Here is a 16,617-nt window from a genome sequence, read left to right on the forward strand (position 1 = left end):
CCTTTACTTGAAAGCAAGCTTGGTTTAGTACTTTATGGCTCAATCTACACTATTTTATGGATTTATATCCACAGATTGTTCACATGTATTCTTTTTCTCCTCCTATCTCAGATTATTTTGAAAACACAGTTACATCAAAATTTATGACCAGGCGAACTGCTGTAAGTTACCTATTAAAAATAAAGGGGCTACTTTCTCGTTTCCTGACACCAGGTTACAACCTCAATATCCGCGCTGACTCCCGACGTGCGCAGACGCTGAACTAAAGGAGGATCCCCCCAAACGCCCCTCAAACCTCGCTCAGGATCCACACAGGCCAGCGCCAGCACAGACAGGTCACACAGATACATCCACCTTTTGTCCAGAATCACTAAGTTTAATAGCGATTGATGGCGTTCGGAAATATTACCAGCCACACTTAATCCCTATTTGTCTGCAGAGGAAGTGATGTATTACAATAAACCACTGGCCACTATATTTCAGCAGCTAGAAGTTATGCTAATACATTTCTATTTTGACCTGCAATGTTATTCCAATCCTATACTTCTATTGAGGCCAACATTAGCAGAAACTATGACTTGTCTAAAAAGACAAATGTAGGCTAGGATTAGACCAAAACATATCTTGGAATGAGAAGGGGTTTGAATGCAATGCAGCAGAAGGCACCAACTCAAACCAAAAACTCACTACGATTGACGCTGCAAACGCAATTACCAAGTGACAAGTAGCTATGATCACAACCCATTATTTTATGTTATAAATTTGCCACATTTGGAAATGACGTGTTTGAATAACACATCCTTTCAATTAAATAGCCATCGAACACATCCTCTTACTAAACACTGCATGAGCTGAACACATAACATCGCTAAAATTGAAGTTTAATTTAAAGCCTATTGATGTTTAAAGTCTAAAAGAACAGACAGTATTTACAAAGTGCTTTAAGATGAAGTGGTTTTGATGAAACACACGTTCTTTAATTTAAGCTGCTGATGTAAAAACAATGCATGTTGACAAGAGAGTCGTGGTCAATGGGGCAGGGTCCAGTTGAGGCCTGGATCCAGTGCAGTGCCTCAGGGGTCAGTACTGGGGCCGGTATTATTCAATATATTCATCAATGACTTGGATGAGGGAATAGAGTGACCGTCAGCAAGTTTGCTGGTGACACCAAGCTGGGAGGAGTGGCTGACACTGGAAGCTGTGCTGCCATCCAGAGACCTGGACAGGCTGGAGAGCTGGGCGGGGAAAAATGTAATGAAATAGAACAAGGGCAAGTGTAGAGTCTGGAATCTGGGCAGGAACAGCCCCAGGTTCCAGTGTAAGTTGGGGAATGAGCTATTAGAGAGCAGTGTAGGGGAAAGGGAGCTGGGGGTCCTGGGGACAGCAGGATGACCATGAGCCAGCACTGGGCCCTTGTGGCCAGGAAGCCAATGGTACCTGGGGTGGGTTAGAAGGGGGTGGTCAGTAGGTCAGAGAGGTTCTCCTGCCCCTCTACTCTGCCCTGGGGAGACCACACCTGGAATATTGTGTCCAGTTGTGGCCCCTCAGTTCCAGAATGAGGTTCCAAGAATGAGAGCCAACATCTCTGGGCTTAAGATCCTCCTTGAATTGGTCCAATTATTTTTCCAACCCACGTGAAATGCTTAGATTCCAAAATGTACTTCTTTGGGAATTTCAGAATTTAAACCTTTAGCTTCTGTCTACAACAAAAGTGGAAATGTGCAAAGATGGTCTATTTTCCTGAAAATATTACCTGTTTTTCATACGCACGCTCCAAGTGAAGTTTGTTCTGTTGAAGCTTGTGTTCTTGATCCTGCAAAGGGATACGTATTCTAAAGAAACAAATCACATTTTTCTTTCATTTCAAAGCAGCACATTTTCCATTTTATAAAACTGTCCATCAAAATTAAAAGTCCACCTTATATCATCATTGAAAAATTCTCTGACATACACCAAAAATTCAACCGACAGCAAAAATATCCACCCATAACAAAACAATCTCTGAAGTCATGATTCGTGTTTTCTAAAGAGAAACAGCAACTTGTTCTCCTGAGCTATTAAAATGCCGTTCTGTCCTACATCAACTGGGAAATGAAAGACATGGGAGGAAGAGTAGATGCCAAGACTCCAACAGGATTGATACATGACACAGATGTGGAACTCATTACCCTGAGATAGAAGGATTAATTTAAATGCCTATAGGAAGACAGAATATTGAACTGAACTGTTCAACAGCAAGAAAAACTATTTTAAAGTTTTTAAGTCAACCTTTAAGCATAAGGTGACGTTTTATATATTTGTATGAATACAATACAAAGATGCACGTTATATATAAGTACATTTAATACGGCTATCTAAACACTCAAATCAGTGGAAAAAGTAAGAAGGGCTGGTCACTCTTGAGTAAGAAATTCAGGGCTCACCCTCAGCTGTTGCTGCCTCTGATGGTCTGAATCTTGCAACTGTTGTTTTAACAGAGACACACTGTGCTGTAATTCTTCAATCGCATCGGATGCCTGTAGGGATTTAACACAAAAAGGATTAAATTTATGTCTCAAAGGTGCCTGGAAAAAAATTATCAAACTGAAAAAAGAACATTGTATGAGTTGACAAGGCTGGACACATCACTTTTGGTTATTCTACATGGAAGCATACCTTAGCTGCAGACAGAGCATGTTCCTGCTTTGCAAAACTGATATCAACTTCGTATTTACTTTGTAGTTGTTGAATGGTCTCCTCGTACTCCTTTACAATATGGTCCTTGTCTTTCTGAAGGGAGCAGAGCCTACAAGCAGCAAGCAAACAGAATATGGAAATCACTTTCATATTTTGGTATTTTACCTGCTCGGTATCAATTCTACAGAGTCTGCAAGTCCACCTGTACCATGTGCCCATGGTAACGGAATGAAATGCTTCTGAATAAAAGAAAGATAACGGACTTCTTACGATGGTCACTTGGGTCAGCTCCAAAATGAGTTCTACATCAATTAATACGTTTTAATGACAATTTTCTACTGCCAATTACCATCACTGAGCTCTTGAAATAAAAACTACTCGCTTCAGGTAATTCCATATTGTTCAACATGAAAAACAGCAAGTTCTATTTAATTACCTTGCTTTCACTTCCTGAAGTTCAGAGCAAACCGCCTGGTAACGTTGCTCTGCATCCGTCTTTTCCTGAGATAACTTTTGACGCTGTAAATTACTATTTTCAGCCTCAACTGTCAACTGCTGGACACGAGCCTCCAGTTTCTTCACCGTCTGGTTCTGAAAGAATAGGTCATTGTTGAGAAAACACCAGAAGAAACGAGGGTATCCCCCTGTTGTTATTCAGTAGCCTGGAGCAACAAGGTTCTTTGGTGGTCCAGAGACACAAGAGCTACAATAGCAAAGCTGTCATCAATCATGACAGTGAATTCTATGTTGTACATAAAAATAAATAAATCTTGAAAATATGGATGTCTATTCCCCTCCTAAAGCAACACGTGTTCTCCCCTAAGCAAAACAGCGTGTGCAACTGATTCCTAAACTACAAATCTTTTAAAACGGGAGAGACAACAGATGTTTCTATGGAAAACTGTAATGGATGAGTATACATATAGGGCATTTTTAGACCTTTCATTAATCAAAAAGTGTGCTATCACTAGCAATATGTACAGCCTACATTTAGGAAAGCATCTGAGGAAAAAATTACATATACAAAAAGATTATACTGCTCATTATAGTGATGAGCAGCTATAAAAGTCAGCTAGAAAACATATTAAACTATATAGCACCCAGTTAAATCTGGAGCTATTTCATGCTCAAATATTCGTCTGAGCACTTTTATCACATCCTATGTTTATAGACATAAATACATATACATATCAAATTTCCTTGTCCTCCTGGAACTGAGGGGCCACAACTGGACACAACATTCCAGGTGTGGTCTCCCCAGGGCAGAGCAGAGGGGCAGGAGAACCTCTCTGACCTACTGACCACCCCCTTCTAACCCACACCAGGTACCATTGGCCTTCCTGGCCACAAGGGCCCAGCGCTGGCTCATGGTCACCCTGCTGTCCCCAGGACACCCAGGTCCCTTTCCCCTACACTGCTCTCTAATAGCTCATTCCCCAACTTACACTGGAACCTGGGGTTGTTCCTGCCCAGATTCCAGACTCTACACTTGCCCTTGTTCTATTTCATTACATTTTTCCCCGCCCAGCTCTCCAGCCTGTCCAGGTCTCTGATGGCAGCACAGCTTCCAGTGTCAGCCACTCCTCCCAGCTTGGTGTCATCAGCAAACTTGCTGACAGTCACTCTATCCCCTCATCCAAATCATTGATGAATATATTGAATAATACAGCCCCAGCACTGACCCCTGAGGCACTGCACTGGATCCAGGCCTCCAACAGCCAGGTAGCAAGAGACTACTGTGCCACATCCCTTTCCTCCCTAAATTTATGTTAATATGCACAGAAATGAGAGAAGAACAACTCAGGAGGCTGGAGTCAAGAAATAAGGCACAGCTGCTCTTCCAGGATGAACAGGTCAGAGGTATTTTCATATTAACACAGGCCTGAAGGTGAGGGAAGCGGAACACTGTTTTCACTCTCTGTTAAAGTAAAATTAAAATCAAACATCTGCCATCTCAAGTCAGCGCCCCAAGTGTCGGAGAATTGTTAAATAAGCCTGGAGCAATGCAGGAACCTCAAAAAAGGAAATTTGTACTTAACATATCGCCAAATGTCATAATTCTGCCCCTCTGAGCTGATACTGGCCCAACGCACAGAACCCGCCCTCTCCGCTCTGCCGTAGCAGTGAAACGGCTCAGCCCATTTCACTTGCTGACAGCAATGGCATCCCTGGCAACGAGAAACTCTGAACAAGGGAACTCTGAAACACCAACCAGAAAAAAGAAATCAAGAGAGAGAAAGAAAGAGCGAGGAAAAAAGAAAGCTAATTTCCAGTGACAGTCTGGTCTTTCATCTTAAGCCCTGCCTTGAACTCTACCTTGTTTAATTATTAAATCAGAAGCTGCTCAGCAAGATCTGTCTACTTTTGATGGTTCTTAAATTCAATCCTGCTGACAGACTGTGTCCATTTTTCTCTGTATTTACTGTTACCTATGACATGATCTGAATGCCAATGTTTAAATTCAACATTCATTAATAAAGGAATAAATTTTGTTTGACATTGTCTTTTCACTGATTTAATTTTCTTCATGCCTCACCCTGATAAAAAGTATGGGATGCTTTCTTGGGGTTTTTTTTGCTTTTTATATTAGTTATATAGCAGGCACAAAATCCAGATTACACTTGCTTACATGTTTTTAATTATTCTAGGAAAGCAATGAAATCAATTAGAGTAATACAGCAATTATTTTAACTATCCTTTTTATTAGATTTTTAATCTAACAGAAGTATTTGATCATTCAAAGAGGGGGCGGGTAAGAAGCCACATGTATCCATGAAAATAGATGTGGTATAGAAACCCTTTTTTATAGTCTGCAAAACCACAGAGACAAAAGTTTCGTTAATTTGAATCAAAATCAGTGAGAAATGATAAAAATATTCCTTCAACACACACATGTATCTGGGTAATATTCACTGAAGGGCTGTATTTCCATGGATTTTCCCCAGGGGGAAGAACCTTTGGTAGGACCGGCTGCAGGACTCTTGTTCTCTCCCAAGACAAAATGACTACATCGCACCATTAGAAATATTCCTCCGCTCAACAACATTTAGGTTCATTTTACACATGAAATTTGAACACTGCAAGAGACACTTGCTTTTGTGGTTGTATTTACAACAAAAACTCACGGTTGACTTGATCTGTTCCAAGTAATCCTCCTCCATCTTGCTGAGCCGCGCGTTGGTGTCCTCGAGCAGCTCCTGCATGTCCTCCGTGTGCTTCTTCCGAATCGTGAACTTCTCCTTCTCCATCTCCGCCACCGCGTTGTGGAGCTGCACCGCACAGAGATCGCCAGGTAATAAATGGCATATAAAACCAGCATGAGTTTTATATTATTATAGCATATAAATAGAGTAACAAGCACACTCCAATTTCACTTAACATCATTAAGTTAAAATAAATATTAGCATTTTAATTTGCCTTCTTGTTTGCACATTGACATCACTGGCGACAATTACAACACTTGTTCAATAACCACAAGAAGTGAGATGACTTCGGGCTGCAGATAATGCTTCTCTATAACAAAATAACCCACCTAACATTGAAGCCTCAAGGTCTTAAGCACAAAGGACAAGATGTATGATTTATCTCTTACAGGACAGGAATTAAAACCAACATGACTTCCAGATCCAGGGCTGCAAAAAAATTAACAGCATGTTTCATCTATGAAAGGAGGTGGTTCTGCCCTTTTTGTGACTCCCCTTTTCCCAAGAAAGGTAAAGCAAGACAAATACTGACAACAATCTGCACAAAGGTGAAGCTCTCTTGCAATAAACATGCAGCTTTGCTGCTCTCTTCAACCTCAGAATAAATAAAAATACACTGAAGAATTCATGACCCAATGCAAAAAACAGTAGTTCAATAGCAGGTAGCAGGTAGCAGCAGGTTTACCAAGATTAAAATTCCATGTCAGGTCAACCGGAAATCAACGTTTCCTTGACACATTCCGAGACTTTTCAAGGGGCAGAGGAACCCGGATCACAAAATCCCAGAATGTCAGGGGTTGAAGGGACCTGGAAAGCTCATCCAGTGCAATCCCCCCACGGAGCAGGAACACCCAGCTGAGGTTCCACAGGAAGGGGTCCAGGCGGGTTTGAATGTCTGCAGAGAAGGAGACTCCACAACCTCCCTGGGCAGCCTGGGCCAGGCTCTGCCACCCTCACCAGGAAGAAGTTTCTTCTCAAATTTAAGTGGAACCTCTTGTGTTCCAGTTTGAACCCATTGCCCCTTGTCCTGTCATTGGTTGTCACTGAGAAGAGCCTGGCTCCATCCTCCTGACACTCACCCTTTCTATATCTGTAACCATGAATGAGGTCACCCCTCAGTCTCCTCTTCTCCAGCTCCAGAGCCCCAGCTCCCTCAGCCTTTCCTCACACGGGAGATGCTCCACTCCCTTCAGCATCTTGGTGGCTGCGCTGGACTCTCTCCAGCAGTTCCCTGTCCTTCTGGAACTGAGGGGCCACAACTGCACACAATATTCCAGGTGTGGTCTCCCCAGGGCAGAGCAGAGGGGCAGGAGAACCTCTCTGACCTACTGACCACCCCCTTCTAACCCACCCCAGGTACCATTGGCCTTCCTGGCCACAAGGGCCCAGTGCTGGCTCATGGTCACCCTGCTGTCCCCAGGACCACCAGGTCCCTTTCCCCTACACCGCTCTCTAATAGGTCATTCCCCAACTTACACTGGAACCTGGATCAGGGGGAGTAGCTGGTGGCTGAGGCCGGGAAGCACCAGCAAAACAGTCTTGCGAAATTACTCCACAAAAAAAAATAAAATCAACGTAAGAAAATATCACTAAAAGCAACATATTCCTTATATTTCTTTTTTCTTTAAGTGACAAAATGTATTTTCCCAGACCGCAGGAGTCCTTCAAAGCAAGCATTAGTCATTACCCTTTTCTCCCACTCGTTGTTCAGAGAATCATTGCTCTGCTCACACATCTTCTTTAACTCCACAATCTGCTTCTCTTTCGCTTCTCTGACGACTTGTGACTCACGAACAAGGGTCTGAACTGTCAGAAATGGGAAAAACAAACAACCATTCAAGAAATACCTTGGGAGCTTCCAACGCTGGCAACAGATGCAATCAGACCACAGCAGTTTTAAAAATACTTGATGTATCTGCTTTAAAATTCAGCACTTAGATTCTGTGTCACTAAAACATTACAAGGTGTTCTCTCTGTTTACAGAATAGTGAGCTTTCCTTACTCGAGCAGTAAATATATAATACAACCATCAAAATTCTGTAGAACCTAAAGAAAACGGGCATTTTTAACCTGATTTGATGTCCACCCCTAGGAGAAAAGGTTCTCATGAAGGCTGAATGCCCAAGATAGGCAAGGAAATTAAGTTTGGAAACTGTACAGCAAAGACCACTGGACAAGGCTCTAAAAAACTAAAGGAAAAAAGCAGGTCAAGACCTGCAACTGAAGAGGAAAGGGACACCTGCACCCAGAAGGGACACCTGAGGGCATCGCCAGGGCAAGGATGCGGTTACGGTGCCACCACACAGAAAACAACTGCAAAACTAAAAACAATAAATCACCTTTTTTCTCCAGTTTTCTAATGGTCTCCTCAGCTTCGTTCTGTTTGTTTTTGTAGAGGGACTTCATCACCTCTATTTCATCATTCTTTCTATCCAAGATCTGCAGGGGAAAAAATCACAGTGCTTTAATAAAAGTCAAAAAACCCCACAAAACTATAAGCGGTGCACAAAATAACAGAGTGGTCTCTGTCAAAGGAGCTGCCTTCAACCAGTGCTTAGGTCGTGCAGGACCAAGCACTTAAATCAAAGTCATTTTCACAGTTAAGACCATCAAGTCATAAACAATGGATGGATTTAGATAAATGTAGGCAGCAGAGTAGGTTAGAAAGGAGCTTTATGGTGCTTTTTTTGGGGGGGTGTTGTTGTTTTCCTTTAAACTTAGGCAAATCCAATGTTGCTTTTGTTGAGTCGGGAAGTTTCATGCTGCTACTACTGCAAACAGAAAGGATTTGTTTCCCTTTTCATATTTATGTTGCCTGATAATATTTAGAGGTGTCTACCATTCTCTGCAGGTTTAAGAAATACTTAAGTAATTGGTGAATTTCATTACATTCTTTTGTACTTCACCAATTGCAATTCTTTGCTTGTATTGCAGGAAACGATGGGTTGCAATAGAGCAAGTACATGAGGTGGAACTGCGTTCACATTTCTGTACACGTTGGTTTTGGGGGAAAAAATGCTCCAATATTTGCGCCCTTTGAGATCGTATTTTAATTTAAAATTTGTATTTAAGACAATCATTAAAGTTGCAGAAATTTTATAACAGTGCCCCAAATCTCTCATCAAACAGAAGCTTTCATCTTAAAACAATATTACTCCATCTGCATTAAATGTTTTGTGCCTTTAAAGATTAATACGACACTGTTTAACCTCTTCCAAAATATCCAACTTCAAAAGACGGAATCCTAACATGAATCAGAAAAAGGATGACAACTCAAGGGATGAGAAAGCATTTCAACTATTTCTTATTCTCACAAAGCTGTTTCCTTTCGACTCTCCCCTTTGCCAGCTTCTTGTGCTCGCGGACTTTGGGAACAGATGAGCCAAATATGCACCTGACCAAATATTCACATCCTTTCGGGAGCCTTTGATGTGGCATCGTGTTGTGTCAACTCATTTCCTCCAAGTCTCTGACTCAGTCTTAAGAAACAAAACCGAGGTACTGAGTAAGGCCAGGCTTAAAGCGGGATAAGTCATTGTGATCCTGACACTGAGCATTTAACTCCCGTCATGTTCTGGGACCCCAGCACTTGGAAAGCACTCAGCACCTCGTCGAATTTGACCCCCTGTGTTTAAAAGACAGTATTAAAAGTAACAGTATGGTCTTTGGTAGGCTTTCGGTAATCTTTCCAAAAGCGCTGTTACGCAACACAATAAAAGACAAATCCAACTTAACCCAAGGGAAGTATATCTGGTGTTGCTTTATTGCTGGGAAGAACTAAAAGCCACATAGAGCTTTAACAACACAATAACATCAATAACAAACTGTTTATTGACCAGCCTGTGCTTTAAGATACAGTGTTGAAACGGAGACATGAGAACGAGCATTACGGTTGTATTAGTAGGAACATATGTAGGAGACTTGCAGATTTTCCTACTTAATTTTTTGTATTCTGTCCATAAAAACTTAATTTTTTGTTCATATTTTGCTATTACACAAGTGCTTTCTCTCTGGAAGAAAAGCCCTGAGTGTATGATTTCATCAGCACATGAATGCAGAGAAGCTGTTCGGCTGCTTGTGTCTTGTTCAAACAAACAAATCACCTTGTGTTTTCATCCGCTCTTCTGCTTTCTGCAAGCGTTTTTCCCTTCCTAAGTTTATGTTATAGAACACTCTGCATTCCCATCAGCTTATACAAACCGTTACCCACAATCTTACTTTGTGAAGAAGTCCAAGCACAACTGCAAATCATTTACTGCAATCAGACCATTATTTTGTTCTATGTACCATCACTGGAAAAAACAAACACTTCTTACCTTCTGAACATCGGCATCGTGCTTCTGCTGCAGCTTCAGCTTTTCTTCATGAAATTTGCCTTCTGCTATTTTCATTTTCATGTCCAGCTTTAAAACCAAAATTGAACAGATATATGAATTAAAATAAAGAATAACGACCGCTGCGCAACTTATAAACTTTACATTTATCTCTTTGAGAAGGCAAGCAGAAGTCATCAACAAATCATGGCTATCAAAACGGTATATTCGGTTTCTCAGTATTTTCGTATTTATTTGACAAAACTGATTAAAAGATCTTGGCCTAAGATATTTATTTAGCAAATCAACGTGTAAGATGTTTTAGTTGGCAACAAAACCAACTGCTGCTACCCAGAAAAAGCCATCATCCCTTATTTAAACAAACACTTTAAGAATGAAACTTTTAAGATCTCTGTTAATATACCAAGTATGGTAAACTTGCTTTTATCACCCAGGCAGGTGTTACATTTACACAAAGAACGTCCTTCAGCCCGGATGCACTTTATTTTTGTTTGTTTTCTGTGATTCAGAGCTTTCACAACATAAGCACATTTCCTTTTACAGGTGACTTATACTGGGATTAAGGCCATCGCTGCTGAACTCGATTGCTGAAATACATTTCCTGCTTGTGTTTGTTCACAGTAGCGCACTTGAACCCCCCTGACAATAGCACATTGCCGCTTCTTATAGTCAACGTTTTCATCTTCAGAAAGTATTTTTAATCTCTTGCATCTTGTGTCATTGAGGACGCAGCAAATATGACGGGAATTTAGCGTTTCTCAGAGTTTTCTAAGAAGCCAAAACGACACCTCGAGTTCAGATTAAGCGGATTCCACTCCCACGTTCAGCCATTTCTCCTGTTCAGAGAGCAAAGTGGGCAGAAAAATTTATTTGGAGTGACAGACCCCAACGAACCCACTGGATTTAGGAAAGACCAAAGTCCTTGGTGTGTGAGAACCAACATCTCCCCAGCAAACACCTTCACGGGGCCTCTCGCCACCAGAAAAACACCCAGCTGAGGTTCCACAGGAAGGTGTCCAGGCGGGTTTGAATGTCTGCAGAGAAGGAGACTCCACAACCTCCCTGGGCAGCCTGGGCCAGGCTCTGACACCCTCACCAGGAACAAGTTGCTTCTCAAATTTAAGTGGAACCTCCTGTGTTCCAGTTTGAACCCATTACCCCTTGTCCTATCACTGGTTGTCACCAAGAAGAGCCTGGCTCCATCCTCCTGACACTCACCCTTCAGATATCTGTAACCATTAATGAGGTCACCCCTCAGTCTCCTCTTCTCCAGCTCCAGAGCCCCAGCTCCCTCAGCCTTTCCTCACACGGGAGATGCTCCACTCCCTTCAGCATCTTGGTGGCTGCGCTGGACTCTCTGCAGCAGTTCCCTGTCCTTCTGGAACTGAGGAGCCACAACTGGACACAAGATTCCAGGTGTGGTCTCCCCAGGGCAGAGCAGAGGGGCAGGAGAACCTCTCTGACCTACTGACCACCCCTTCTAACCCACCCCAGGTACCCTTGACCTTCCTGGCCACAAGGGCCCAGTGCTGGCTCATGGTCACCCTGCTGTCCCCAGGACCCCCAGGTCCCTTTCCCCTACGCTGCTCTCTAATAGCTCATTCCCCAACTTACACTGGAACCTGGGGTTGTTCCTGCCCAGATTCAAGACTCCACACTTGCCCTTGTATTTCATTAATACTTTCATTAAATACAGAAAGCTCCTTAAGAACTGAAAACAGAGAAGCAAGAGCAGCAAATTCTTTTGATTTCCCGACTCCGCACCCACTGATACCCAAAGCACAACCCTGCTTGTTACACCACAGAGAAAGAGGCTGCGGATCTCCCCAGGCTAAAGACGCACACAGTCCTATGCCTATTACCCAGGGGGGAGAAAGTTAGATTGAGAATTAATCCAAAGAAAGCAGAGGGTATTCTCAGCTGTCAGCCATCTCTTTTAACAGCACCACAATAAAAATGCATGTTCTATTCATAAAATATATGTAAATGTATATATTGAAATAAATATATGCATATATCCCTCCAAAAAAGTGACATTATAGAAGAAAATCTTAGTTCCCAGTGATAAATAAGTGGTGATTTCAAAAAATGAGCACAGTAATCCACTTGCAGATAGACAGTTTGTGAACATTCCATAAATAAATATGAAGGTCTTGTAAAAACACAAATACTAGAAACTAAACATGAAAGAGACTGCAATCTACTTGAATTACATTAAAAGCTTATGAATTACTGATGTATAGCTATGGCACTCGCGGAGCTGTTAAATCCACACAAACACATTACATTTAAAACTCATTAATATCGCGCGAGCCTCTTGGCTGATGTAAATTAATCCTTGGCGGTTTGCATCAGCTGAGATCTGGTCTACATTTTATTATTCTATAGGTTGAAAGAACAGAAACAAACTCAAAAATCCGTCTTGGAAATACATGCCCATATTTAATCCAAGTGATGGTGACTATTCTCAGCCACATGGTTCTTCTCGCCCAGGTTGGCAGCAGAAATCCCTGTACCCACGGTTGGCTCCCACTTCTTGTCATTTACCTTCCACTCAACGCCATTCTAGTTCTCAATTTTAGTTGATTAATTCATCGCACTAATTCCGGCAGAATGAGAATGCCTTAAAATGTCATGGATTTGGGGGCTACTTTCCAAAAAGGACAGGCAGCTTCATTTTGGAAGAGTTACTTGCAATCAAACAACACATTTGAAAAATGGGGTTGTCCAAGATACAGAAGTCAGCTCTTAATGAAGGCAAGCACTGCAATAACGAAATCCATTACTTTGAATAGAAAAACAAAAAAACACCCAAACAACAAATCCCACTCTTGAAAAATCCCCAAGCCAATTCCTCATGGAAGGCAATAACTTCCAAATGACTCAACTTCTAGAAACATAAGGAAATTCTGAAGTTCTAGCACCCCAGACATTTTCCTGCCCTGTCTGCTTCACCCACAACTTAGGTAATTTTGTCCCTTCAGGACCTCCTATATAAATAAATATGAGGAGCCCTGTATTAAATGTGCATGTGGAGTTTTCAGCCATGTTTGCAATGAGCAACTGGTAAAAAGTAACATATCTCCAACAACCTTTACATGTTATAACGGGCCACAGTTCCAAAACACACATGTATCTTCATCACAATTTCTGGAAGTGTTTATCTGAGCATCTGCTGCAAAAATAAAGATATTTTGGTTTAAAAATTCTACACTTAAAATTTCCTCTGTGGAAAACTGCTGGGACAGACAGAAAACATAAGGATAATGGACCAGTGTCCTATAGCAAAGCTTGGAGCATGGTTTCATTTCTAAATGTGCTCTTTGCCCCACCCTTAACATAAGGCAGGCTTCCAACCTCACTGCGTATGCTGATTAAAAAATCATGAGCCATGTAAACACACTTTTCAAAGTGATCTCATTAGGGCTGGGCTTGAAGCAAGTGGGCTCATCACAACTGGGAGTGACCCTTCTCCCCTTCCATTTTCAAAGTTTAGACGCGTTATTAAACACTAATTTCAATAAAGGAGCATCTTTCAAATGGAAACCATACGGCGTTGAGTCAAGCGCGTATCCGTAGCTCCCAAATGTCAAAGCCCGTTTGCCGAGTTAGGCCCGGTTTCCTATGGAACGGCGCTTTGTGACTTCATGTGATGCTCCTCCCTAAAGCGCCCTTTGCACTTTAATTCTACTTTATTTATTAAAAACACTTTGAGAAACAAAATCACCTACAACGCTATCAGAGACCTCTGTGAGCTGGAGAAAATAGATAGAAACAACTCAGAAAAGTCATTCACCTTGTTGGAAGCAATTAACTGCGCTCAGGCTCATCAGTTTTAATACCTTTTATTACAGTTAAGAGGCAGCAGGAAAAAATAAAATGGAAATTATGGCATGTTACCATTCAGACAAAATAAAAAAATAAAGAAAAATGTAGATATTTAGCTATAGCTGAGAAGTTTGCAACTATGTATGAAATGCAGTGATTGCTGTTGCCTGAACATCATTCCTTTGGATTTCTGTCATTGTTTATTCTCCTTACAAAGGGTATGAGGCAATTAAACCCCGAGGCCATGTAAACATTCCTGATGTCAAACATCTGTGCTGTCCCTGTTATTTAAAGCCACGGAGGGTGGGATCACAGAACTGCTTTTATGTGCCCAGTCACACTTTCTTCCTCATTTAAAAAACCAAAACACCACCAAACCCAGCACATAGTCACCTGAAAACGGGGTTTCATTGTGTCACTCTCCTGTATTTTCATAGCACAGGTTGGATGATATGAAAATTTGAATAATAACTGTCAAACTTAAGGCAACAGAGTCTAATCTGCAAGTGTCATAAGTAACATCTCAGTTTTCATGACAAAGATAAATGTTCACCTTGTCACCATTTCTGAAAATCTGTAGAAATATTTAAATACTCGATTTAAAAGTAAATCAATGAGTGGGACCAACAATATTAATCTGAGGCTGATGGGTGTCAACTTGTAATCATGAGAGGGATCACCCCCAGGCCAGAGGTGGCATCTTGAAGGTTTAACACCCATCAGCGATTCGGTTTGGATATTTGACAAAACACTACTTGTTTGCTTGCCAGATTGTTTTCCAAGCCTATGAATCTATGGGGGAGGGAGGGAGGAAGTGAAGAAGGGGGAGAAGGATGTAAACAATAAATGAGAACTTCAAAGTCAGAACTAACAATGGAGAACAATGACTTGTGTATCTTACAATATATGACAAACCTTATTTGTCTTGGTGTTATGCAGCTGCTGAAAGAAATCAGCGCACAACACAAAGCTTTGATATTTTCATGGAAGAAAAAGGTTCTTAAGAAAAAAACCCCACACAACAACAAACAACTAGAACTTTCTACTGAAGTGTGTTTACACAATATTCACTTCCAAGGTTAAAAAAATAAATATCAACAACTTATACGGTGTTTTAAAGTACACAGGCATGGCAAGGCAGCACACACTGGACTTGCAAAACAGTCCAGATTTATTATACACAATAAACGCCAACTTCAGACAACAGTGATTTGGAATAGTGTATATATCACATCCCAATTAACACCCCTTCTTGAGGGATGGTGGCGGGGAGTTTTGCCACCAAGCTGATATTACTCGATTGACATTTCCATGGCTCTATTAGAATTTAAGAACAAATCCTACAAATTAAAGTTATAAATAGTATTTTTCCTAGTGGAACACTCCACACTATAACAGCAGGTTTTCCATCTGGGAATCACATCAACATTGGGTTTTGTACTGATGTTTGTGCTCATCCTCTCAGTGTAACACAAATTACAAAGAAGTTATAACCACCTCTTGAAATAGCAGATACATTAACTGCTCCCAATTCTGCATTGAATATCAGCAACGTTTTTATCCAACGCTATTCCTAAGGTGAAATAAAGGTCTTGCAAAGTCTCTGTTGCAAAGAGCTTCCAGTCTGGACAAGCCAGAGACTGAAAGAGCAGCGGTATCAAATAAGTACAACATGCACGCCAGGAATTGGAATGCAAAAATATCTTTTATAAACATGGCATTTTGCCCAGATTTAAAGGTCCCTCCACTAAAGTCTATGTTTATGATCCGGACTATATTACTCAGCCTAACAAACATTCATACTTCTCTCCCAATACCTAACATTCTTCGTATCTTTACTACTTAAAAACCCTACGAAGGCTTCGTCCTAAATCAAATCATACCAGCTCTCCCCACCAACAAAAGTCTGATTTTCTTAAATGACGCTCAACATTAATACCCATTTTTGCTGTATACAGAAAAATAATTGAATGGACAATTGTTCTTATTCATATGTAAATGTCATTAGTCTCTTTCAAAAGAGAACAATGTATTTTTCATAGATTTCCAAGTTGGGGGTGGTGGGAATGGGGAGAAAAGCATACAGCCTTGTATCCATACAACTGTAAGCACTTGAAATGATACTTTTACTCTAGAAGTTGGTTTATTTAGCTAACAAACATGGCACGCATAGGAGCACTACAGCACAACACGCTACACGGCATCACTTGGAGCGGCAAGTGCCTGATTCCATACGTGAGAAATATCTCTGCCATGAGTAATAGAGATTGACATTGCTAAGTACCAAAACCATTCTAAGTATGTTTAGCAATTGAGCAAGTTTATAAATGGTAATAACTTAGAGGCGATTTCATAAGAGACAGCTCAACAATGCAACAAACTGCATCTTCGGTTGCCAGCACTGAAAATTGAATCGTGCGAATATCCAGAAATCATACGGATTTTCAAGGGAGTCAGTGAAATCTGAATAAAATAGTAGATGCTGCTTGAAAACTTCATATAAGAGCCCAGAGATGCAAGTGAGTCTGTACACACCAAATCAACACCACCAGAGTTTTTCCCCAGTGTTATTCCTT

At 41.2% G+C, this 16,617-nt stretch overlaps 1 protein-coding gene across 5 annotated transcripts in view; it reads right to left on the reverse strand.

The window, feature by feature from the left end:
* Nucleotides 1–16,617, reverse strand: part of CEP112 (centrosomal protein 112) — a 179,882-nt gene that overhangs the window by 139,959 nt on the left and 23,306 nt on the right. For all 5 annotated transcript variants that reach the window (XM_071816767.1, XM_071816770.1, XM_071816768.1 and 2 more), the window contains 8 exons: nucleotides 10,196–10,282; nucleotides 8,219–8,318; nucleotides 7,567–7,685; nucleotides 5,802–5,945; nucleotides 3,113–3,267; nucleotides 2,656–2,785; nucleotides 2,424–2,516; nucleotides 1,754–1,813 (listed from right to left, as the gene is read on the reverse strand). In XM_071816767.1, the coding sequence (XP_071672868.1) occupies nucleotides 1,754–1,813; nucleotides 2,424–2,516; nucleotides 2,656–2,785; nucleotides 3,113–3,267; nucleotides 5,802–5,945; nucleotides 7,567–7,685; nucleotides 8,219–8,318; nucleotides 10,196–10,282 (888 nt within the window). The remainder of the gene's footprint in view (nucleotides 1–1,753; nucleotides 1,814–2,423; nucleotides 2,517–2,655; nucleotides 2,786–3,112; nucleotides 3,268–5,801; nucleotides 5,946–7,566; nucleotides 7,686–8,218; nucleotides 8,319–10,195; nucleotides 10,283–16,617) is intronic.

This window comes from Patagioenas fasciata, chromosome 18 (assembly GCF_037038585.1).
Source record: "Patagioenas fasciata isolate bPatFas1 chromosome 18, bPatFas1.hap1, whole genome shotgun sequence".
Taxonomy (NCBI): domain Eukaryota; kingdom Metazoa; phylum Chordata; class Aves; order Columbiformes; family Columbidae; genus Patagioenas; species Patagioenas fasciata.